Genomic DNA, 27069 nt, shown 5'->3' on the forward strand with positions numbered 1-27069 from the left:
GAGCTAGGGCTGTTTGGGGAATAGATTGTATCTGGAAGCAAGTGGGCAACTTGAAAGAGCTATAAATTGTTCTGGTTTCCAAGTTTACACAACGACACATTTTTTATGGTGATGGATAATGGTGTTCGAGGAGCTTTCAGATGACAGCCCCAAACTCCACCCGCAAATAGAGGATTTTTGTGCAAAACAACTCCCTGAGCAGAAATATTCTCCATGATCAGCTTACGTCTTGGAAATCTCATATTTTCCAAAGAATATCAATCCCCAGGACAGTGACACATGGTTATTTGCAACTGGACTAATTCACAACTTGAGATATTGCAACTCAGCTGGGATAAACGTTTCCTTTGTGTTTAAGGTGGAAAGAAGATGACCAAAAAAATTAGAGAATGTAAAATGATAAATTAAATACTTATTCAATTGAAGAAATCAACACAAATTCTTATAACTGCCTATGAATGCCTGTGTGTTCACTTTTAACTTCTTAAGTACAAGTGGTATCTGTGTGTATTTGTATGGTTTATGTAATTTCTAACTAATTTTTTGGGTAGATATGTGGTTATATACTTTGTCAACATGTGTTCATGTTATTGTATGCATTTAATAGGAATGAGACACAGGCAATTCCTATTAGATAGTGTATAAATTAAACTTCTGGATTGTTCTCAATTCCTAATTATTTCCAACTTGGTAAAGCCATAACCTACTTTGGCCAGCCCAGTAATACTAGGTGAGTGACTCAAGATAATGAGCCCTGCCTTTTGGAGAGGCATGGACTGAATGTCCTAGTGCAGGCTGGATGTCCATCATCTTAGTAAGAAAGGCAACTGTGAGAGCATCCTGATCAGAATCAAAGAGCTTGGGGGCCGGCTCTGTGGCTTAGCGGTTAAGTGCGTGCGCTCTGATGCTGGCGGCCTGGGTTCGGATCCCGGGCGCGCCCCAAGGCACCACTTCTCCGTCCAGCGCGAGGCCGAGTCCCACGTACAGCAACTAGAAGGATGTGAACCTATGACATACAACTATCTGCTGGGGCTTTGGGGGGAAAAAAATGAATAAAAATAAAAAAAAAAAAAAAAGAATCAAAGAGCTTGGGAAGATGAGCAAAATGTGATGCCTATTAGTGTTTGAGCATGAATTTGGATGGAAAATTTGGCATTTAAAAAAAAATTTACATCGTGGGTATATTCCTGTAGGATAAAAAAAGAAAAGAGAAAGGAGATATCTAATACACTCTGCAGTTGCTTAAATCTCTTCTCCAGGCTATTCTTCACAACGCCCTGTTCTAAGTTAGTCTCAGGGACTGGTAGTGCTTTTACCTAAGAGAGCTAGAAGGGGAGGCCAAGATGGGCAGAATAAAAGGGCCCTTTCCTGTTAAATGAGGGGCTTCTGAGGGAAAGTGGAAATTTTCCTGCCGATAATGGTGGCTGCAAATGAAACACTCAGCTATTACCCAGTTCCCATGGCAAGTCCCTGTTCTGTCAACCCCCTAGAGGCTCCATTTCCATCTTCTCCTCCCCCCACTTTTCTGGTCTCGTCCTGCCTCTGGTCTCTTCTCCCCCCCCCCCCCATCCCCTTGGGGAAGCTACCCAGTGCAAGTAGGAAGCGCTGACTTCTCAGCCAGATAGGCCTGTCCCATGACTTCCTGTCCATGACCTAACCTCTGGGAGGAGCCGCAGTCACCACCCTCCAGCTTGGTGAAGGAGGATTGTTGTGATGGTGAAACAAAATGCAAAATATTTAGCAAGTAGAAAGCCCTGAACAGATGAGAATTTCCCTCCATCATCTTGGCTTTCTCTTTACCTGGGGGAAGAGCAGACAAGACACCCAGGGATACCATAACAAAGTACCACGGACTGGTGGCTTAAACAACAGAAACTTATTTTCTCAGAGTTCTGCAGGAGAGAAATACAAGATCAAAGTTTGGTAGGGTTGGTTTCTTCTGAGGCCTCTTTCCTTGGCTTGGAGATGGCCGTTTCTCTCTGTGTCCTCACATGGTCTTCTTTCGGTGTGTGTGTGTGTCCTAGTTTCCTCATCTTACAAGGACACCAGTCGTATTGGATTAGGGTCCACACTAATGGCCTCATTTTACCTTAATCACCTCTTCAAAGGCCCTTTCTTCAACTACAGTCACAATATAAGGTACTGTGGGTTAGGGCTTCAACCCATGAGTTTGAATTTGGGGGTGGGCGGGACATAGTTCAGTGGATAACACCCAGTGACTCCCTGCCCTCAGCCTCCTCCAGCTTGAGGATTGTACACCCGACCTAACTCTTGCCACCATGGCTATGGGGGAGAAGGGCAGGGCCTATAGTTGCTGGCCAGAGTTTCCTCGAGGGCCCTGGGAACCTGCCTTGAATGCCACAGAGTCATCAGGCAAAGAGAGACTGGTGCATAAGTAACTTAGGAATAGAGCTCATGATTTTGCCAGAGCAACACAATGATGAAAGCATAGCCTGAAGATAAGTGAGGGCTTGCTCATCCGGGGAAGCTGTGAGGAGAAGGAGGAAGATTCCTTCCTGGCGCTGCTCTCAAGGGGTCTCCAACAAAGGGAAAGCGACCCCTGCTGGTGCTTTTCTCTCCAGGCCCGCCCAACCTCTCAGCTTCCCTGCTTCTCACTCTCTCCCACCTGGATCCCACTTCTCTCAGAGCCATCCGTGGAGATAGTGTTCCCCTCAGAAGACTGGACCTTAATCCTTGCTGTCTTCATGGCTTCACTTTGACATTAATTAGGGGCCGTCCTGGGTTGTCCACATCCCCCACCCGCCCCCTGTCCACCCTGTGATCACAGGAACATCTGAAGTCACTGCTCTGAACTCTCTTTGTATCTTTCTCTTCTCGCCTTTTGAGCCTTATTGTGTTTTTTACTTGCTACATACATCTTGAAGAAAGAAGAACAACAAGTTCATGGTCTGGATGACTCTGTTTTCCTAACCGTCATTCTCCGTGGCAGCACTGACCCAGCTGGCACCTCCTCTCACTGTCTGTTCCTCCGCCCCCTCCAGGCCTGGGCCACACTTACTGCTGTTCAGGAGCACCCCCGTGCGGCCATGCACATGCCTGGGCTCGCTGTGCGACATGGCACCACCCACCTGCCTTACCCCTGCTTCTCTTTGAGCCATATCTTCAGTGGTTTCTCTGGGATCAAATTCACAAAACAAGTTCAGCTCTTGGGTCCAAAGGCCACACAGGAGATCATTTATTCTTTGCAGCGTGCCCTGTGTCTCAGGGAAGGAATGAGTCTTCCCCGTCTCCCCTCCTGGCCCTATTTGCCACCAGTTCCCCAAGCTGTTTGCCTCTGCCCTGGCCTTAACAGATGAGTCTCGCTCCACCAGGGTCTTTACAGTTCAAGGCACAGTCTACCCTCTTGTAGATGGTAATCTTGTTAATGTAACGGCTCTAGCTTATCCCGCTGTATCACAAGACCAGTGGAGCTAAACTCAGGACTGGCTGCCCAGGTGGGCAGAGTTGGCAGACGCCTGCAGAGTAGTCAGCTGTGAGGAAGACCCATTGCCCCAAGTTTTGTCTCAAGAGGCTTGGCTGCTGGCTGACAATTGACCGTTAGTACCTTTAGTGTGGGGCTGGTTCCTGTGAAATAATAGCTTCCGATATCTATGCAGTATTTTATAATTTACAAAGTGCTTCCCTATATTTAAAATATTTAAGCTGATCTGTAAACTGTAGAGTAGATATTAATTCTTTCCAATTTAAAGGGAATGTAAGATAAGCAACTTTCTCAAGGTAACATAATAACAAGCTCAAACTTTAACTAGCCAGGTCTGTGACACAAAATCTCTGTGTATAACAGCGGTCTGCTGCTTTGTAAATCGGAAGTGTTTTTATTACTAGTAGTTCTTTTCAAATGGGATTGTGTTTCTGGTCCTTTCCTGGAAGAAGGTCTTGTTTGAAGGATTGGAAGAAGATACGAAGGGAGGAGACTTAGGAGTAACACACAAGTGCACTAAGGAAAAAGCTAGAGAGAGAGAACACAAAACTATATACACTTTACATTTCTCATCACTACCACTACCACCACCACCCCAAGGAGCAATTTTGGCCCACATATTCTTGACTGTCTTCTATGTCATTGCTGCTAGAACTTTTTATCCTCCCTCACTATGTCTGAAGAAACTCAATACTCAATGGTTCTCAAGTGGGCACTATTGCTAGGGGATATTTGAATATGTGTGAGGGTATTTTTGGTTGTCACAATGACTGCAGGACTCTAATGGCATCCGGTGGAAGTAGGGCCAGGAGTACCAAACATCATCACTGTATAGAGCAGTCCCACATAGTGCTGAGGTCACCTGGCTACCTTGACTACAGTGTCACCACTGAGAAACTGCACTAGAGGGGTGCATCGAATTTCGAAAGCTCTGGCATTTGTTCATGGACCCCCCTGAGAGCCCAGACTGAGGACTCTGCTCTGCTTTTCCTTGTGCTTTTACCTATTGATCCTTCCTTTGAAATGTTTTTCTTCTTTGATGCTATGTCCTCCTTACTCTTGAAATGACTCAGTCACAGAAATTTCTTTCCCTGACACATGAGCAAGGACTTCCTCCTTTAAATTCCTTCTTAGTGTATATTTATTCTTCAAAATATTCTCTAGACCAGTTGAGACCCCTCAGGCTGTTGATGACAGGGAATATGCTGTCTAATACTCATTGATCATTTTTCCTTGTCAGATCTGTCTGTTAACCAGTTTTTAAGCCATGTAGGCAAGGTCAGTTTCAGTTCTGTTTGGTGCAGAGCTGAGTACTTTTCTCATGCACAAATGGTGGTGAAACAATGATAGTTTTAATCGGAATTTGTAATTTTGGTAAGGGGAATATGCTACACTTTTCAAATGTTTATTTTTCATAATGTATAGAAGGAATAATAGAAGAAACATGGAGCTTATGATTCAGATGTTCTGTTTGGGTACATTTCCCCCTAATAATTTGAGAGGAGCCTTGTTTTATCCAGCACTGGCCTCTGTGTCAGGCTGGGTGTGCATGTGACTGAGCGGAGGGCCCTGGAGCTGTGTATGTGTCAAGCTGTGAGTGTGTATGAGGCTGAAGTTCTGTGAATTCCTGGGAAAAAACATCTGACTTATCAGAAAAAATAAAACACTAAAAAGACTTGAGAAGAGGGTATGGGAGACTGAACAACCCCTAGAGAATATGATTATAGGAAGTCAAGTGCAAATGATTCCATAAATGTTTCCCAATATAGAACATCTGAAAAATAGACTTAAGGGAAATAAATGGCAAATCTAAGTATCCTCCTAAATAGAGAAAGAAAAAAATGTGATAACATATGTGCATGTGTGAGCATGCGTGTGAGTGTGTCTCACTAAGCTTACAATTTTTAGTCTGTGTGCATGTCCAAAGAGAGTACATTGGGTGTGTGTGAGTAAAAGGAAAAACACAGTGTTCTGGGGATGTGTTTGGTTTATATGAGCTATTTTGAAGAATATTAAGGAATAATTAAGGCTATTCACTCAAAAAAGCTTTATGTGGTTGACAGGGACAATGTATTTTACCCTTGGAGACAAGACTGTTTAAAAGTAAAATTTTAGTTACTTTATATGCTTTGTAAAATATAATCTCCTCACTTGTCAGAAACCTTTAGCATTGTGTGCTACACACAGAGCCTAGAGTCAGTGTTTCTCTGGGAAGTGAAGCAGACAGTTCTGCCAACCAGTGTGGAAGGGAAACAGCCTGCACAGGACACAAAGCACAGAGTAGAGAATGTGATTCTCAGTGGAATCCAGAACCAAGAGCCATGGAGCCCAAGAGGATTATGAGTTTCCCCAAAATCTCCAAACTATTTGAAGGAACATTGAGTTTCTCAGTGCACAGAGGATCCAGATTTACTAAAATTGAAAAAACAAGTAGGTTTTTTAAGAAACTTTAAAACTTGGGGACATCTAAGACTCTGACATTTGAAATACAGTTTGTTTGGCACCTATGTTGTACCATACACTGTGTTAGCTCAAAAAGTTAGCTACTTTTTTAGTGTACATTTCTGTACGTTTTAGCACATACATAGATTCATGTATCCACCACTACTAGAACAGAACAGAATACACACTAGTCCTATCCACCAAGACATTTATTATGCTGCCCATTTGTAATGAAGCTCTTACCTCTCTCTTGACCTCTGTTGTTCATATAAGATGATTTCTATTCATCTATCTTCAAGTTCACTGACTCTTTACTCTGTTATCTCCATTCAGATACTGAGCCCATCCAGTGAATATCGAAAATTCAGTTCTAAATTGTTTTTTTTCCTTTTTTATGGCTTCTAGTTCTCTGTTGAAATTTCTATCTTCAAATTCATTTCAAGAGTGTTCATCTTTACTTCGTGGGGCATAGTTATACTAGCTGCTTTACAGTCTTTGATAATTGCAACAAATAGGTCTTCTTAAGGTTGGTTTCTGTTAATTGTCTTTTCCCTTGTGATTGGTTTAGCTTTTCCTTGTTATTTGCATGATTACTAATTTTGGATTATTTCCTTCACATTTTGAATATTTTGTTAGTAGACTCTAGATGCTGTTAAAATGCATTGAGTATATCCAGAGGTGTATTGGCTAAAACAGCCAATTGGTCCAGTTAGGTTTATGTCATAAGTCCTGACCCTCATTTTGCTGGCTGTGGTTCCAATGCCAGTTCCATTTTCAAAGGCTTTGAGTGTTATTTAGATGTGTCCTCCATTAGCCAATTAGGACTCTGGGTGGTGGTATACACAACAGTTCAATTATCAAAGCCTTTGGTATACTGTTTTAGATGAAGTTCCATACACATTCAATGGTGAACCTGGGACTTTATACACTGTTTTATGTGATCCCTTTCTTGAACTTCCTTCTCTCTATGATTTCCTCCCACTCTCTAGCTCCCATGGGCCTCCTTTCTTTGCCTTCTGCCCAGAAAGCAAAACTATTAGCCTCCTCTTAATGGTTCTCATTTCCTGTGACGGAGTCAAACTCGGGGGCAAAGCAGTGAAAGACAAGAAAGAAGGGAAAAATGTAATGGAAATTCCTCCACATTTTTCAGACCACAGGGGCCCTTTCCCAGTTCCTCTGGCCATGAAGGAGGACTGTTTTGTTTTGTTTTGTATTTTGAGTTTTAGCTGTTTATGTGGCCACTGCTGCTACTACTATTGCTGTTGCAGGCCTGCAGATTCAGGACTGAGGTTTACAGCAGGGCAGAGACAAGAGGAAAAAAATGAAAAACAAGGAATGTCCCTCACTCTCCCCATCTTACAAGTTTCCACTTTCCCAATTCTCAGACCAAAAAGAAAGGTTTTATCTTTAAGCTTTTTCAGTTTGCATCTACCACATAGTTTTAGGATTCTGGCTGCTCTGAGTCTAAGCCAGGAAAGGTAGGAAAAAAAAAACAGGAAACTTACCATTATATTGTTCTTTCCTCAAGTTTTGATTTCTCTCCCAAATCTGCCTGCTATTGTTTACTGAGACTAGAGTCCTCTGATAATTTTTTTAAATGTATTCTGTCTAGTTGTAATGAATGGGAGAGGTCAGGTAAGGTGTGCTAACTACGTCTTAACTTGAACTGCAAGTCCTGCAGAGAATTAATAATAACTGACGGAAATCAGTCTGAATTTTTCATCACTGTGCATGTGTAATTTTAAACAATGTCAGTGACTGGACATCGCTCACTACTCTGCCCTTGGTGGACCACTGATGTAGGTAAAAGCTGGGAGTAACAGGAAATGGGACTACAGAGTCAGGATATGTGTGTCATGGATTGTCAAAGAATTTAATAAGGGTAGATTCCTTCATTTTGTGTCTCTGAATATGCATTTGAATACAGAGTGGATTACTTTAATAGACCCTGTCCATACAAGTAAAGACAGAAAATTAATGTTGACCCAGTAAACTATAAATTCATTGAGAGCAGGGAACATACCAGCCTTACGTTTATTCATTCATTCATTCATTTATTCAATAACTATATTGTGGATAACTGTATGCTACAGATACAGAAATATTATCTGCCCTTAATATGCTATTAGTCTGAAAGGAGAAATAGATAAATAACTAGATCATTTCAATATGATGCAGTAAGTGTTAACATAGGAAAAAGTACTGGGTGCTTAGGATGTACAGTGAAGGGGGAAGGCAAGGAGGCATTATCTCAGGGGCACCAGAAAGGTTAAGGGAGGATTCTCATAAAAGACGAAATCTAAACTGTGACCTGAATGAAAAGGAAGAGACAGCCTGAGAGAGAAGGTATTTCTAGGTGATAGCATGAGTAAAACCAGAGACAAAACATAAGATGACATTCTTCTGGAATTACAAGTTTTTTCAGTGAGACCTGAGCCAAGTATGGAAATATGTGACAGAAAATATGTTAAAGAAATAAATAGGGGTTAGGTCATGATGGGCCACATAGCAATTTATACTGAGTATGTGTTGACTGGAACACATGTCCATACCTACCTAACAGTATTATTGAAAAAAATAAAATAGATAATATCTGAAAACAAGCTTTGTAAATTAGAAAGCCCAGAGCTATTTAGTAGTCCCTTATGTGTAAGGTGATACAGGTAAAAATACATAGAAGATAGATTCAAGACATATTTCAGAGGTAGTGTCAATAAGATTGGTGATTGATTCAGTATTGTGTTCAGGGAATGGTAAGTGTTGAGAATGACTTGCAGAATTTTGGGTTGAGCCATCCGGTCAATAAAGATACCATTTGTTAATAAGAGAAAAACTGAAGGAAAGGAAAGTTTGAAGGAGAAAATCAAGAATTCTTTGTTGGACATATCAAATTTGAGATGCCTATGAGACTTTCAAGTGACTGCTTTAGGTAGGCCATTGCATATATGAGTCTGGGGCTCATGAAAAATAAGTAGGGTAGAGATATAAATTTGTGAGTTATTGTCATATAACTGAAGGTTCAAAGCTGTGGAATAAATGACATTAACTGGGAAATGATTGTATAGTGAGAAAAAAAAAAAAGAATGCCTAGGACCTGGCTTGGAAGAATCCCAACACATAGAGGTTGGATAAAATAAGAGAAGCCAGTAAAGGAGATTTTGAAGGAATATCCAGAGAGGTAGATGGATAATTAGGAGAATATGGCATTGTAGAAGCCAAGAGAAGGCCGTTTAAAGGAGTTAGTTGTCAACTGTGTGTATTGCTGCTAAGAAGTCTCTTAAGAAAACACTAAAATGTGTGTAATGAATTTGGCAACTTGACAGTCATTCAGTGACCCTGGTAGGAGTAGGTTCAGTGAAGAGACGTGGGCAGAAGCTAGATTGGACTGATTAGAGTATTAATACGAGGTAAAGAATTCTAGATAGCATATTTGGACAACAGTTTCAAGAAGCTTGGCTCTAAAAAGCGGATGTAAAATATGGGGTCAGTGGAGAGGAGTGTGTTGAGGCAGACATTTAGAAGGTGAAAAATATCTAGGTAGATTACACGTATGAACTAAGACTGGGATAGCAAACTGATTTTTATCTCTTGAGCAAAGTCAATTGGTGTGACTGTCTAGAATGATATGTTTAAAAATAATAATAAAAACTTTGAGGCATAGGTAAATAAACAGTAAGAGAAGAACATTTATGGAAATAATATAGTAAAACAAAAGCAGATGAAGATGTAGGAGAAAGGTAACCGATGGAATAAAGTCTTTGAAAAGGTGAGAAGGGAAGAAATTCATAGATCAAAAGGAGGAATTGGCCTTTTGATGTACGGAGAAACAGACAGTTGTTCTGTTGGATACCTAGTGTAACCCAGGAATAGCGGTAAGGAGTGGAGGGTATCTTCCAGTGAGAATTGCAATGATGGCTCATAAAATCCAAGTTTTCTAAAACTTAAGAGACAATGAGATGACAAGCATATATGTAGAGGTTTGCAGATTTGACCATGAGAAAATGAGTGATGCCTGTCTGATGGCTCCTAGGTTTTTTTTCTCTCCTCGGTAAAGTATGAGACAAGATCATCAGCAAAGAGTAGCATAGATGGAGGGAGAGGATGATGAGGCAGTGAGATGTCTGAAGAGAATGAAGAAGGAAAAAATAAACCTTGAGAGTGGGAGAGTGCAGTTATCAGAGAAACATGGTAGAATTCCAGAGCAATGATGAGTGCTTATTTGAGGCAGGTGGTCATGAATGTATGGCGAAGCCAAACTGCTGGTTTGCATGATATTCTCAGAGCAAACATAGAGAAGACAGATACTTAGATCTATCTGAGTGGAGTTTCCTCAGGCTAGTTGAACATACAGATAGAGATGAAGAAGTTGTGGGTATTTTCCAGCGAGAGATTACAATGATAGAACATAAAAATCTTAAGTTTTTCAAAAGGGATGTAAAAGTAAAAAAGACTAAAAAGTGTTGGGTGAGTGGATTTGACACCTCAGTGAAGTAAAATCATTGTTTCCATAAAGTGCTGAGCAAATTTTTTAGCAAAGATAGGAAGGCATGGATAGAAGGAGATGCTCAAATTCATGACTTCAGAGGTGGTACAGTTTCTGACAAGTTCCAGGTGTGAATGTGGCATAGGTCACTGAAGTGACAGAGGAAAACTCATTGGAGATAAAGGGATCAATAATGTGACAATCAGGTTTTTGATAGATTACATTTCTGGACAACAAAGTCACTGAGAAAGATGGTAGGAGTTGAGATGAAGATGCAGACTCCAAGCCAAGACCAAAGGTGCTCACCGAATGGGAAGGAATGGCCAGGAGGTCAGCAGAGAGCAGAAATGTAGTGAGGAAGAGGAGTGTGTAATTATTTTGATGATATAAGCCTCAAAGTTGCATGGTTTTAAAAAGATGGAGTCTAGAAGTTTCATTGGAGAACAAAGATACCAACTAACAATAAAATAAATCAGTAGCCTCCACTTGACAGGACAGGTCTGTGGTGGAATCCAGACTCCCAGACTCAGTATGACTGTGAGGGGAGGTATCTCTCCAAGAAGAATGGATGGATATAAGGGAGCTACTGATGATCATGCGATAGAGGTTCCAGCAAGCAGAATGGAAGAGTTTTGAAAGGAGAGGAAGAGTGTGGAGGTGATTCAGGTGAGAGATTATATTAAACAGTGTGGTATGAGACTATGGGAAATAGGAGGTGACTGGAGACATGTAGAATTGTACATCAGGGGTCAGCAAACCATAGCCTGTCACCTGTTTTTTTGTATGTCCTGCAAGCTAAGAATGTTTTTTTACGTTTTTATAGTTGAATATCAATCAAAAGAAGAATAATATTTTGAACACATTAAGATTATATGAAATTGAAATTTCATTGTCCATAAATAAAACTGCTTTATTTGAATGCAGCCATGCTTACTCACGTATTCTCCATGGCTGCTTTTGTACTACATCACAGAGATCAGTAGTTGCTACAGAGGCTGTATGGCCTGCAAGGTCTGAAATATTTGCCATTTGGACTTTTACTGAAAACTTTTGATGACCCTATTCTAGAGGATTGGTTATGAGGGTCTCTTGGAGAAGAGTGGTTACTCAAGCCAATACTAGGGTCTTCAAAGCATCATAGGATGCTCCAGTGGTGTTCAGACCAGCTGTCCCCACAGGCTTCATACAAAAGAGTGGTTATGGCCAACTACTCCCAGAAGGGTGACAGTGGCTTTGAGCTTTGATGACAACACAGTAGTCATGGGAAAAAGTTTCTGATTTACCTAAGCAACTGGATAATTGCCTTTAGCAAACACTTGTATTCTGCTTGCTTCCTTTGTTTGATTACGTAATTTTATCATCTGCTTATGCTCTGGGTCTCTTACACTCTCCTCTCCTTTTCCTCTCTGTCTTTCTGTCTCTGTACCTCTCTCTCTCTCTCTGCCCTGCCTTTACCAGCTGCTGACTCCATTGGTTGATTCATGAGCTTCTGCCCACTTCTCCACTACACCATGGAAGGTGCCAGTCAAGTCTTAGATGTAGCAATTAGTCTCCTGAAGTTGAGAATTAGGACAGAAATAAAGAATAACTTGAGGTCCATTAGTTAAGATTGTTAGTTTTTCTATTCAAGGACCAATGACATTCTAGCTGGTGATCAAGTAAAATGTTCCTTTATCCCATCTCTTGGAATTGTGTAAAAAGAAGAGAGTTACTAGGTTCGAAGAAGACCAGAGCGGAGGGAGTTAGTGCAATTTAAGTAGAGCAGTTGCGGACAGGTAGAGGTGGAAAGAACATAGCACTGTCAGTGGCAGGCAAAGCCCCTGGATCCTAAGAAGGAAGGAGGGCAGGGAAGTCACATGAGCACATGTGTGAGAACAGGGAGATATGTTCTGTCTATTTGTGCATTTTAGGCTTCCAGCCTATTGAAGCAGGTGATAGGGATTTCTCACGGTGGTTCTGATGCTCCAGCATGGTATTGCCCTATTAAGCTGAGTTCAATATTTTCTGAACAGAAGCAGCTGTTGCTTGAAACCACATCCCCAATTGCCAGCTTCCATTCCTTGCATAGTGCTGCTCTTTGTGGTGCCTGTTGTTGGTGTTTCTGCTGCAGAGGCTGCCCCTTCTTCTGTTGAGGCCCATTTTGTGTTGCTGGCAGCACTTGTTTCCCTGCCTGTCCCAGGAAGGTAAAGAGCCTAATCGCATTCCCTGCAATCATTCCGCCACTAATTACATATAGACAGAGCTGAATCACCAAGCTGATTCCACTCAGAAAAAATTCAACTGGATTGATGATGACATAAGAAAGCTCTCGGAGACTCTTCTGATTAGGGCACGCGGCATCCTAACTCATTCAGAGGAAGCAGGGACATTAGCTACAAGAGCTTTTAACTAAGGATATTTGTGGAGATGGCCAAACCTGGCTCTTTTCTTATTCACTCCAGGCCTAGCTTGATGAAGGGTTTTTTAGTCCCCCTCAGGAAAAGTGGTTTAAATTCTTTATGTGTCCAGCCCTTTATCAGGAAAAAAGACAAACCTTAAAAGATAGGTGTCTGCTGTTTTCTTAAAAGTCACCAAAGGAAGTTTTAAATTGTTCATTATGACAGCTAGAACAGCCATCAAAATTATAGGCATTCAGTTCATTCATTCAATCTTTGACCATAGATTATTTAGTGCCTTCTCTGTGTTAAGCACTGCTATGGATATTGGAGATATAGAGATAAATAAGAGTCCCTTTTCTCTTGCAAATTTGAGTCCAGTGGGGTAAACATATGTAAATACATAACAATGCAGTGTGATTAGTGTAGCACTAGAAACAAAAAAATAGATTGGTAGAGAGGAGGTAAGGTAGTTTGAGTGTCAAGAAAAGGTTCCCAGAGGAGTGATGTCTAAGCTGGTTCTGAAGGATGCATAGACATTCGAAAGTGGACAAGGGTCATTCAATCCCAGGCTGAGAAGGAGAAGGTACAAAGGCACAGATAAATAGCCTACTGTTTAGGAACTTTGCTGGTGCATCCATTGGGTGTGGGGAGAAAGATGTTAGTAATAGAAGAATCCGGTGATGTAGACAAGAGCCAGCTCATAAGGAGCCTTTAGACACCATGTCAAGGAGTAATGTGGAGCAGTAAAGGATCTCAGTGGCCGCAATGATCGTGGGTCTCCATGGGAATGGGCAGGACCCTGAACACTTCATTCCTTTCATCCCAACTCTTGGTGGGAAAAGAACTCTGAACTCCCCTCCTTCCGTGAAAGAAGAAGAGCTCAGACCTATGTATGTGTTCCTCAGCAGGATTATTTACGTCACTTCATTTCCCATTTTCCACAAAATGTGTAATGAAATGTAGACAAAGCGGTGCTCTACTCATAGAGTTATGTGCTTCTCCCAATCATCAGTTGTATTTTGAGGAGTTTCTCTGTTTTTTCTTTGTGGGGCTGGGGGGTTGACAGAGATTTGATTCTGCACCATCACTGGGGGACGAACCAAAGGAGCATAGAAAGGGGGATATAATCTTTTTGTATCCTAAGCTCCTTTCAGACCTTTTTCAGAAGGGTGTAGGATCGCTCATTAGAGAAAAAGCACAGACACACACACACACACAGATGGACACATGCATCATTTCCTGAGGTTCAAAATTGAGTTCCACAATTCTTAGACGAGGAACTCCTGTTCCTAATCTAGAAGGCGTCTGCATGGCCTGACTGTACAGACTGCTCTGCTTTTCCAGAAGCGGATGACTAAGGTGACTCACTGCAAGTAGACTTCTGACCTGAGGGTGTGCGGCGTCAGCAGAGCCTTAACGGTTAGGAGCCTCTCAAGTAAAACTAATCTCCTTGAATTAATCTGGGCAAAGAATTTCAAAGCAATTAAATTCTTCACATGTCTCAGCACTCAGTACTGGCTTACATCTCGAGATTTAGCAAAAGAGAAAGCAAGCAGCCAAGATACTGAGGTAATATGACACTGCGGAGTTCTATATTTATCCCCTATCAATGTCTTTCAGATCAAATTGGCTGAGTTTCCAAATCAAAAGCTGATTTCTTTATTTCTTTTTTATTTTTTTTAGCAGCCATCAGCTGTACTACTGCAAATATCCAGCTTCCAGACATCAAGCTGCAAACTCCAAACATCCAGCTGTGTGCTTGCTGACTTAGTCATCACCTGTAATAGAGGGTCTGCACGCAAAACCAAGCGGCAGCCCTTGCAGAAAGGCATGCAGCAGAGCACAGCTCCCAGGGCCTAGCCGGGTGCTGAAGCCACATCTGCAGTGAAAACTAGTGTCATATCATCAAGGGAAGGGATAGGCCTCAGAGATACACAGGGCCTGGCTCCACGGAGTACAAGGGCTCATTCTCATATAATTACATTTGTGTTGCAGCTCCTCCTTAATACAAAGCTAATGATTATTCTCAGAAAATTTCCCAATCAAAAAATTAAGGGAATTTTTTTTCCTTCTATATATCTTTAAGTTAATATATGACATTTTATATATGCATATTCATACATATTAAAACATATACATATATTCAGTTTCAAATATCAAATGAATTCTTAATATATGCCAGAATCTATGCTAAGTGTTTTGCTGTTATCTTTATAGATAGATATAGATAGATAGATCGATAGATAGAACAGACATGCAGCTTATATTTGGCATCAGAGTATGCAATATTTTTATTGGATCTCTATTTATCACTCTATGATGGAATCAGGTTAATGGATTAATTTTAAACTATCAGCTTGCGTTTCCTTCTTAAGCAAAGAGGACAGAGAACATTGAAACTGTTTGGGGAATGGTATTTTTGTGTGTAGGACATAGTGCGGGAGAAGCTCTGACAAGCGGGGGGAGCCCGGAAACAACCAGATCTTCAGTATCTAACAGAAAGTGGGGGGAAATGATGAGGTGAGTTTCCCAGGCCTAAGAAGAGAACATATGAAATAGATACAATCTGAGGCTGGCAGGGAGATAATGGTGTGGGGACATCACACACCTTGTACACTCTACGCCTCTACCTCCGGCTCACTGGCAACCAATTGTAATGTGTTTAAGGAAGATTCCTCTTATATAATGGAAGCCAGCTATTTAGAACAATTCAGCCTGGTCCATTCCCCAAAGATGGTACCTATGTTTGATACAAAAAGTCATTTTCTCGTTGACTATTTGAGGCTGTACCTCAGTGCTATGACAAGCCAAAGCAAGTTTGGGCCTCTGGAATTTTTTTCTGAAAGAGATCTTATAAATCAGCTCATTCTCAGAGAGATCATCAGACTCACCTTCTGCCAGCCATGCTATCTGTGTTCAAAGGAAAGGTCAAGGAGAAAAAATAGTATAAAATATATTGATATCTCTTTATTCTTAGTTGTGAAATTAGAGACATTTCTTGAGACCTCAGCAGGTCTCACATGAGCTACCCAACTGTATCTGCTTTCTTAGGAGAAATGACTGAGAAATTGTATCCATTGTAAATCAAATCCTATTTTATGTGAAGGGAGTAGAACTTTCTAGTTAAAGGATCTGTGGTGAATCCTTTATAAAGTTTATTATCAATAAATTTTTACTAGAAAAGCAGAAATCTGATTATTCTTTCATTTCTTGCGTTGAGATTTTTCTTGTATTAAGGATCGTGTATATTATTATTATTATTATTTATTTATTTATTTTGTGAGGAAGATCAGCCCTGAGCTAACATCTGTGCTAATCCTCCTCTTTTTGCTGAGGAAGACTGGCTCTGAGCTAATATCTATCACCAACCCTCCTCTTTTTTTTTTCCCCCCCAAAGCCCCAGTAGATAGTCGTATGTCATAGCTGCACCTCCTTCTAGTTGCTGTATGTGGGACGCGGCCTCAGCATGGCCGGACGAGCGGTGCGCCGGTCCGCCCCCGGGATCCGAACCCGGGCCGCCAGTAGCGGAGCGCACGCACTTAACCACTAAGCCACGGGGCCGGCCCAAGGATAGTGTATATTAAAATGTGTTCACACTCAGTTGTGGTATCAGTAAGAATAGTGGTTCGGTAGCTACCGTTTATTCAGCGCCTACTATGTTCTAAGTACTTTAAACACATTTGCTAATTTAATACTCACAGTAACCTTACAATATAGTGTTATTTTCCCCACTTTACAGAAGAGGAATCTGAAGCACGAAGAAGTGAAACATCAGCTAGCACCTCCTGCAGGGCCCAGTGTGAGGGCATTGGGACTCAGCGCAGCCTCAGTGCAGTCAGGGCAAGAGGTGCGGATCACCGCAATCAACTCTGCAGCCATTTTGCTCCAGCCTAGTATCAGACCCTCAGAAGCTATTTTGTATAGATAATTCAAAATTGATGTCATGTTTGGTGATGCTTTTAAACAGTGACAGTCTCACCCTGTTACAGCAGATATTGCTGTCTGGATTTTGTGTGTAGCTCACGTGTTCCCAGCCTGATCCATAAGCACCAGGATTGCATCAATGCCCTGTTAATATGGCTCTTAGGACCCATCTGCATGCCTGGACACCCTCAGCTTTACCTCGGAGTTTCCTCTGGTTGGTTCCTGGAGTCCTTACCATGCACTCAAATACAAGACTTCTCACATTCCTCCCCTCTCCCTCCTCGATGAAGCCCCTCCACGTTGCCTCTGCTGGCACAGAGGATGCACTCTGTGCTGCATGTTTGCTGGCTGTGCTCTCACAGGTCCAGGCTGCACTCGGTTCTCAGATGGCAGGGCATGAGGAAGGCCTTCCCCAGGCCACTGGCAGGTGTCCAATGGACTGGACCTCTCAGCAGCGCTGCCCACCTCTTCCGTCTCTCGTGAACACATCTCCTGTGGTTTCTGGCCCTCACCACTTTCTCCATCAGACCTCAAATCAGTCTCCCTGGCTTGCAGGGGTTGGCGTTGAGGAACAGTAACCACACTGCTGTCACATTGTTCTCGTCCATCGGACTCCCAGCATCTGAACAAAACCGTGTCTTCCTCCATCAAAAACACAAAGCCTCCCATGCTGATCAATTCATAATAAAGGCATCTGGAGGGACACCAGCTGACCTTTCCTGGAAACAGCTGTCGCTGAAGCCCAGTCTGAGTTTAACAGGAATATCCTGATGCAAACCGAGAGGGAGAGACCAGTGAATGGCAAGTCCTAGTCTAGTACTAGACTAGTCATGGTATTTGAACTAAATTTTAAAAATAATGCCTTCCAACTCTCAAATTCTGCGATTCTATGTTCTATATTTTTTTGATTTTTGAGGTCCAATGATTTTTATCTCAGCTGGTATATATGCCATAAAAATATTAAGCAAGGAGACAGCTGTGTCCTCTCCTCTCCAATAGCTAGAGCTGTTCTCCTGACAAGCTTATTCTTGGGTGTGATAAAAATGATAGTTGTGGCTATTATTATTTTCAGTTATAAAGGTTTTTAACACTCAATCTATGAACTCGGAAACTTGGGTTTCTTTTCCCAAGGGATGTTACTTACGCAGGGCAGTTCTTGTCTTCGATTGGCTGTGAACTGCTGAGCTCAACCCTTAGGACAACGTGAAGCTCCTTTGGGGATTTGGGGGCAGGTGTGATCACGTTTCCAACTTGCTGCATTTCACTGCTTGAGTTGTCAGATTCCACTTAATGAAATAGCTGTGTTTCTGAAAAGTTGGCTGTAAAACAAATTCTGTTAGATAAATCATACTTCCTTATTGATCTACATTTTTAAATTAAGGATGCATTCCCCTGAGGAAATAACTGGCCCCAAGACTAAATATAAATTATACTAAACACTCAATAAACCTTTTAAAATCACATATTTACAGAAAATCTGTTCTGTTAGAACACTAATAGTGATATTTTTTAAAGTCAGGAAATACAAATATTATGCTAGGAACAGTACCAGAGTGGCACTGTCTTGGGAATAGAGCCACATGAGGATTGGGTGAGCTACGTGGAGTCCCTGACCTTTTTTTTTTAATTGAATTCAGCTTGTAGTTCTGAATCTATCAGTCAATCAGTTTATTAATAAAAATCTGACAAATTTCAAATTATGTAAACTACTTTCCTAGGTGTCTTGAGAGCCAGAGATGTCCAAGACTCAGTCCCTGCTGTCAAGAGTTTCAATGGCACTGGAAATTAAGACAGTGCATATAGCATAAAACAACCATTAGAAAATGCTATTACAGTTGCAGGAGCTGTGGGTTGGACATCAAGAGACCTGGCCGTGTTCTGTCACTAACCAGACATGGATTCCTCAAATTTCAGTTTCCCCTGTTAAAAATACAGGGATTAAGCAAAATCGCTAATTTCCAAACTTGGCTATACCTGAGAATTTCCTGGTAAAATCTTTAAAACTCTTCATGCCAGGAGATTCTGATTTAGTAGGTATGGGTGGGATCTAGAAATCTATATTTAAACAACTATTCTAGGGAGTTCTACTGAAGTCAGACTATGTCCTAGCATAGAAACTATAGAATTTTATAACCATTAATGTCCCTTTAAGCTCTTTAGTTTAATTCTTTTATGATTTTAAAAACTAGATGAGCTCTATGTGCAACAAGAGTGCAGGATAGCCACAGGCCGTGAAAGTTAGGAGGTAGACAAGAGTGTATTAGTTTCCAAGGGCTGCCATAACAAAGTACCAATACCTAAGTGGCTTAAACAACAGGACTGCCTTGTCTCACAGTTCTGAAAGCTAGAAGTCCAAAATCAAGATGTCAGCTGGTCTGTGTTCTCCCTGACAACTACAGAGGAGAATCTTACTTTGTGTCTTCTAGCTTCTGGTGTTTGCCGGCAATCCTTGGCTTTCCTTGGCTTGTAGATGCATCACTGCGGTCACATGGCCGTCTTCTTCCTGGGCATCTTCACACCGTCTTCTCTCTGCGCATGTCTGTCTGTGTCCTTTTTATAAGGACATCAGTCACATTGAATTAGGGCCCACCCTAATAGTTCATTTTAATTTGAGTACCTCTGTAAAGACCCTATTTCCAAATAAGGTCACATTCTGAGGTGCTGATGGTTAGGGCTTCAATATATCGTTCTGGGGGGCCACAATTCAACCCATACCAGGTAGTTTTCATGGAAGAATTAGAATTTGAAAGCTAGGTGGTGTTTGCTTCGATGACAGAAAAACATAGCTTTCTAAGTGATAGAAGCAATCTATGAAAAAGGAATAATCATGTTGGTCCAAGATGAAAAATAGTGTGGTCTGGCTTCAGAATTGTAGTAGTGGTGGTGGCGATGATAATGATGATTATAGTGGCTAACACCTATAAAAACTTATCACTTGCCTTTCACTGTTCCAGCTGCATTCCATCCTCAAAGCAACCCTAGAGGTAGGTAATATTATTCTAACTGAGTTGTAGAGATGAAGAAATGGTGGTGCAGAGGAGTTAGGCAACTTACATCATGCATCTTGAAGGTAGAGGACTGGATGTGTCTGATCCCAAACTCTTGCTTTTTACCATGATGATCTGTTGCCTTCCTCACGGCACTAATGGGAGGTAAACCTGGATGAGTAGATTGGGGCTACTTTATGAAGTCCTTTGATAAGGCAGTGGAGTTTGAGTTTGATGTTACAGAAAATAGGGAGCCAGTTTAGTGTCTGAAGAGGTGTGACATGATGACGAGGATATTTTAGGAAGATGAGTGTGTCCTTTCCACCCAAGGATGCATTTTCTTTAGAAAAGAAAGATTTATAAATGAGAAGCTGTTGACCATGAAGACTTTCTTTTCGTTGGATTTTATCAAGCGATTTGCCTCTTTCCCACTGGTATCTGTTAACCATGAATTTCCTTTAGCACTTTAAAAAGTCTGCTCTGTTGATCTGTTTTTTTTCCCCATCAATATCCTTTGCAAGTTCTTCATAGGAGTGATAAAGCATTGATCATTTTATAGCCAGAGTACAAATACTGTTAGAGGAAAACTTGCCTTGAATCATTAAATCTATAAATTCAGATTTCAGTTTAGTAGGTTTTTTGGTGGTTGTTTGTTTGTTTGTTTGTTTTAAGCCACACCTATAGGAATCTCATTTCAAGTGGGTCATTGTTACGTGTGCACTGGTTTCTGCCTCTCTGGTTTTGCCCTGTATGCTTCTGGTAGAGAAAAAGTACATGAGGAGGAAGGTGAAAATAATGACAATGAAAGCTAAAATGTATAAAGCATTTCACTACGTGCAAATTAATTTTCATATACCTTACCCAATTTAATAGGAAAGTGTACATATAATAATTGGTGAGCAATGGAGTCATTGTGGTTTTTCTATAATTCTACATTTGGTCTTGGGAACACATGATAGTAAAATTCATCTTCATTGATTTTCGCAGGATGACTTAAGGGTTCCCTCCCTCTGGATCAGTGGAGAACATATGCCTTCCACAAATCTTAAGCCACCCAACTTCCTTCCCTACATAAGATTGCCTGATGTTAATATATGAAATTACACATATGCTAATACACACGTCCCCACAGAACACTTGATGAGTTCTTGATTGTGATTACCCTAATATTTGTGTACTTGCACTTCAGGCTATGACTGTAATCCCCCAACTTGCTTCTCCATTTAGATGTCCATGTAACAAGCTCATCCAAGCTTGGTCACTGGAAACCTTACTGTGGTCACACAGAAACATATTTGGATGGTAGAATTCAAACAGATGCATGGTCTCTAGTTGGATAGAAGAAACAAGAGACCCAGAGAACCCTGTGTCTCTTTGTTTCCCTGCTTTGGTGGTGTAATGCACAGCCTACCAGGAGCTCTGAGGTCCTACCAGTCACTGCTCCGACACTGGAACTCAATCCAGAAACAGCTGTCCAGAGCTAATTTATTTCCTAATGCTCCAGCACTGTTAATTTATAAATTACACTGGTAATTTGAGCTATTATTAATTTCAGATGGTGTAGGGCAAGCCTAATTAAAATATGACACCAATTGCCATACATATGTACCAAGGACTACCATTTAAAATTAATGGGAATATGAAGTGTGACACTGGTCTCTGAGATGCTTTGCACAGTAATTATAGCATTCTAGCAGGGAAAGATCTGACAAATGTAGGCTTGAGGTTGGTAGCAAATAAACAATGACAACATAAAAGAAATCACAAATTCTTCATTTAAACCTTTTCTCCTCATTTCCTCCACCCTTCCTCAAATCAAGTTTAGTACTTTTTCCGCTAAAGATGGTTAGACAATAGTAATAGTAAAGACTACTGTGACAATTAGAAGTTTCTTAGGGGTTGGAACTGTGACTCAGTATGGGTTAATGTTGATTGTCCTCTCCATATCCTGGATTTTGGGCCCTGTTTTCTACTTATTAACATGTCCCTGGTTCTTCCTGTGAGTTGAATAGCTCTTGCTTGCTTGCTGTAACAGATACAGGCTGTTCCTTTGCTCTTCTGTAGGTAGTAGGGTTACGAGAGTTTCTGCACATATATACTGTCAGTTCTGTATGGCATGAAGATACATAAGGAAATGCTCAGATTGGGCTTATGACTACATGGTGGCACAGACTTATCAGGAACAAGGAGTGGTGGCAGAGTTAGGCCCTTCTTTACAGGATAGTTGTTTAGTTATTGTTGTCATTGTTAATCCTACTGTTGTTATCTTGAGAAAAATGGTTACTTTAACAATGTCACAGTATACATACAACCATAACTCACATACCACATATATCATTCTTTGTATTATGCTACTTTCTTACTCTTATCATTTTCGTGCTTTGGATCAGCAGATAGATGTGGCGTTATGGAGGGGTTTTATCACCTGAAGAGAAATGCGCCTTTCTTCTCTTTCCACTCATGTGGGGCCACTCATGTTAGTAAAGCTTCACTCCACCTGAGTCTGTGCCTCTAGGCAGATTACAGGATTGCTAACTAAGGCAAAAGGTGAGCAGCACATGAGAGTTTTCAAAGTGCTTTCCTGTATATTTTTTTCATCTGTTACTTCAAACAACCCTGTGAGGTATGAAGATTATATGTATATTATGCCTGAGAAAATGTCTCTCAATTGCCAAAGAGAGTCTCAATTTATGCTTGTTGTCCCATAGTAACTATTAATAGCACCCTCTTTTACTCTTAAAAGTATCCCAGTTTACATGATAAAATGTATCATCAGGCTAATTATCTTCACTTCACATTCACAGAGGAGGCAGGATAATCCTGGGACGTGAGCAGTTCCTTTTGTTCTCCACCGTCTCTCCACAAGGAGGCTGAAGCTCAGGGAGAGGATGGGCACAGTGAAATCCGCCTTCTAGGCTCTAATGTCACGGTCGTTCCGTGATTGAATGCTCATGGCCAGACCTCAGGGAAGAAGTCCAGTAGGTGGAATGCTATTATTATGATTCATAATTTTTCAATAGAGAAACTGAGTCTCAGGATGGTGAACTGACAGAGCAAGATTTGCAGCCATGTCTTCTTGGTCTTTACTTTCTGCTGTGTTTGTGGTTAGAGTGTGGAGTCTCCGTTGTTATCTTTCTTCAGGATCTTGTACCCAAGAGCTCTAGCATTTCGAAGTTAGAAAATGGATTTCTGCTTATCTAATTGAGTGTCTAAATCTAAAAACAGAAATTTAAATTTATTTTATTAATGTTTCCACTGCTTTTTGTGGCGTGTGTGTGTGTGTGTGTGTGTAACTGCTAGTGTGGTACTTTTAATTGATTTGTGGTCTGGGATGCAGCCATCAACTCTACACTTCGAGGTTCAGTCTAAAGGATATCTTGAGATCATAAAGAGTTAAGTCTCCTAAAGTGCCTAACTCAGATCCCGGAGCCTGACTGCTTGGTAAGATTCAGAGAGTGTAAATGTCAAGATTATTAATCACGTATCGAGAACCAGTAATTGTCTAGGCACTGTACTTAGTCCAGGTCGGAACACAAACATGTCAGCTGGTCCACTGGGGAACTAAGGAAACGTTGGCGATGGAAGCGGTGGAAGAGCAGGGCGGGAGGTTCAGCATAGTTCCTAAGAATCTGAACGTAGAAGTGGCACGATTCTCTGCAGACGTAACCATTTTATACTTTCTTTTCTAAGTATGTACCTTTGGTGTTTTTTCTCCTAATCACCACCCCGTCTCCTGCAGCTGTGGGCTTTGTGAGTGAAGATGAATATTTGGAAATCCAGGGCATCACGCGGGAGCAATCGGGGGACTATGAGTGCAGCGCCTCCAACGATGTGGCTGCACCAGTGGTACGGAGAGTAAAGGTCACCGTGAACTGTAAGTGGTCCCACGAACCCCCACCCTGCATACATATGAGGCTGGCCACAACAAAGAGCTGATGGCAGAGCCAACTGCCTACTCAGGACAGCAAATAATGCAGGATCGTTGTCCATTCCCTGCTTTCAAGAGCAACAATTCCAAACTGTAGTTAAAAAAAAATTGTAGCTTAAAGTAAATTAATATAATCCCAAACTTGACTTATATTCCTGGAAGATCATTAAATGGCATTCAATGCATAATTTATATGAACTGGTCTTTGAATCCCCATTTTTCCCATACTTTACTCATAGTGTCCCCAAGCTTCTCACTCTCTAGACAGTCATCTCCATAATAGGGAGCAAAAAAGCCAGGTGTATAAGGGAAATATTACAATTTCTATTTATAGTATATTTAATTTATTTCATCCTTTTACAATTATATATGTTGATGTACATCATAGTATACCTTCATAATTTAAATATAAATAGATAAACATATACATAGACAGTGTACCTTGAAACCTGATTTTGACTAATAGAGGTACAGAATCCAAAAGTTTGGAGGCCACTGGACCACTCCTTCTTCCTTATTGACCATCCAAATTGTCTCTGACATTGATTCTACTCAACTTTCCCACCTTTCTCTCACCCTTTCCCCTCTTGATTCCTCATTATGTACATTGACTCAGTTCTCTATGATATTTTGAAAGTTTTCTCTGCTGTGCCCATTCCAGGAAGTCTTACGACTGAATAGAAGAACTAAACCAGCAGACAAGAAGCCTTTCTTTTTCAAGACTTGGGTGGGGTGGAGGTAGAGGAGGAATATTGTATATGTTGTTACTCATTCTTTCCTTTAAAATTTTGCTTTCTGTTACAATTTGAACGTAATTAATGCAAAGCAATTTAAGAAGCAAGGAAATAGACATAACAATGCTACCATTTTTTGTGCCTACCGCAAATTTTAGGATGACTTACAGTTAATAAAGATTAACCTAAAAAAGAAGGAAATGTAAGCAAAGGGAAAACATATTTAGGAAAATAAGTGAAAGCCAGGGATGAATCAGTGCATGAAATATATACCACAAGGGGATTAGATGTGGGTCCAGAGTTTGGCTTTGAGTTGCTAAAAAAAAGAGACACATCATCTGCTTTAAGGTTTATGTCCATAGATAAAAGCAAACTAGTTGCTTGGGAGAAACACTGCTTTTCCTGGTACCCAAGAGAGATTTCTCTTAGGATCTCCACAAATAGAGTTCTATAGTTGTTGTCAACAACATCAATATGATATTTCGGCCATAAATAGAATGGTAATTTTATTATGGCTGTTTTTCATAATGTACTTCAATGCAAACTGTTGGAATTGTCAAGGGTAGTTAGGTAAAGACTTCAAATGAATGCTGGCCAAGTATATAGGTCTCGTTTGGTCTGGCTTGATTCAGGAATCCGTTTTAGAATACCTAGAAGAATGAGTGATCTGAGTATCCTTCAGGAAATTCTCCATGAATATTATTTCTTGCAACTAAGCTTTTGATGGGAATTGAATAGTTCGAGGGTATGTACTCTGGCAAGAACCTAGTGTGCAGCGATTCTGTACGGCTGATTAAAGGTTCTGACTGTCAGCCCGTGGAGTGTGGACTTGATGGGTTGGCATTATCCTATGAAAGTTAAAAAGTTTAAACAGGAAATATGCCTAAATACCTGGTCTTTCCACTTCTGTATGGAGGGGAACAGGAGCAATACATGCTAGGGAGACCCAGCTTTTCCTTAGAACAACACTGAATGGTTTCATTCTCTGGCACAATTTGTATAGCAATTCATCAGCTCAAGAAAGCAGAGGTAGAGCAGGGACTGGAAAACAAAATCAGTGACTGAGGCCGTCTGCCTCATTTCAGAATGCAGTTTAAAATGCTACGGGACATCTTCTCTCTGCAGATCCGCCATACATTTCAGAAGCTAAGGGTACAGGTGTTCCCGTAGGACAAAAGGGGACACTGCAGTGTGAAGCCTCAGCAGTTCCCTCGGCAGAATTCCAATGGTACAAGGATGACAAAAGGTAAAGACTCCCTCCCTACCCCACCACTCCCCAACAAGAGGAAAGCTTTTCAGGTTGCTGATTCCAGTTGGTTGCAAATGAATCCCTATAAAATCTTATGAATTCCTCCTCTCTATACGAGGGAAACAATATGCAAACGAGTCTTTTCTTAATATTAATGAATTTCAGCTGTGCTTTTAATGTTGCCATGCAGAATTATCACTCGCCGACCAATAAGCCTGAAAGAAAACATTTTCTTAGGAAAGTAAAATCTCAAAAGAAAGGCCACCAGGAGCATTGGAAAGCCTGTGCATGTTTTATAGGCCAAGAAAATAATATGTTCTTCCTGAAGCTATTTTTCCCTCATTCTCAGGCCTACATTAAGGCATTAGGAATGCTCACGGGTGCTGGGAGTGGCTAACCAGTTAGCTGTCGCTAGCAGGTCTGCAGTCCAGTTCCAGACTCCATCAGTAGCCGTGTACAAAAGAGCCCGGGACCCGATTTAGCCCTCCCTTTCTGCCCAGGTTATTCTTTCACTGTGGGAGAAAAGAGAGGTGACTATTCCCTTCCCTCCCATTGTTGTAGCCGTCATCGGGATATTTGTTGTGATTCACGGAAGACTGTCATTGTGAGGAGTTCTCAAACAGCAGGTTAGCACGGGGTTCAGCAGCTCAGGACAGCCAGCAACGCGACAATTACTGTATCAAAGAAGTGTTTGAAGGTGGATGAACAACAAATAAATGTACAAGAGCTGTCCATGTTCAGAACACTTTCATAAAAATGGGGAAGAGGTGATGCAAAAAAGTCCTGCAGTGTATGTGGGGTGGAGAAGGAGGAAGACGTTACGGAGGCTGAGAAACTGAGACGGAAGGAAAACAACAAAGAGGGTAGTTGTGTAAGGAGAGCCTTGTGAGCAATTCCAGGCCAGGAGCCGTCCAGCTGTTGCCACAGGACTTAGAACATCTTTAAGGTGCCTTGGGTTTCTTTCCTTGTAAGGTCATTCAGACACCAAAAGCTTTCCAGTCTCTGAATCAATCACTGAATTTTGTTTAGAACAAACTCACTTAGTCATAGGATTCACTGTGTCTCATCGTAATCCTTCCAAATGAGAAGCAGTGCTTTTTCACATTTAAGTACAAATTCTGACACCTTCTTAAGTGTATTGTATTCATCCAGCCCATTTTATAGATGAAAGAACTGAGGCAGAAAGAGGAAAAGCAAACTCACAGAGAGATAAGAAGAAATAGCTGGCTTTCTCCCTTTTTCAAGAATTCAGAATCAAGCAGAAGGGAGTAGTGTTTCCCTGATAAATAAACTTGGTTACCTTTCTTAGAAATCCTGCTTCTCTGTCCCTCCCTCCCTTCTCATTGTACTAAGAGGAAAACTGAGGCATGAAGTTCCAGTATCAGAAAAAACAACAACAACAACAAAACTATTGAGCTGCGGAGTCAGTTCCTGAACCTTCAACTGTCCAGGTCGTCATGAAAATTAATCAGCTGTATCGTATTTTGTAATTACTTATGGGA

General features: G+C 41.1%; 1 protein-coding gene across 2 annotated transcripts in view; it reads left to right on the forward strand.

The window, feature by feature from the left end:
* Positions 1–27069, forward strand: part of NTM (neurotrimin) — a 405852-nt gene that overhangs the window by 361062 nt on the left and 17721 nt on the right. For both annotated transcript variants that reach the window (XM_004438483.3, XM_014793752.2), the window contains exons 4-5: positions 23396–23530; positions 25444–25564. In XM_004438483.3, the coding sequence (XP_004438540.1) occupies positions 23396–23530; positions 25444–25564 (256 nt within the window). The remainder of the gene's footprint in view (positions 1–23395; positions 23531–25443; positions 25565–27069) is intronic.

The sequence above is a fragment of the Ceratotherium simum genome, chromosome 7, assembly GCF_057802395.1.
Source record: "Ceratotherium simum simum isolate JZ-2026a chromosome 7, ASM5780239v1, whole genome shotgun sequence".
NCBI lineage: Eukaryota > Metazoa > Chordata > Mammalia > Perissodactyla > Rhinocerotidae > Ceratotherium > Ceratotherium simum.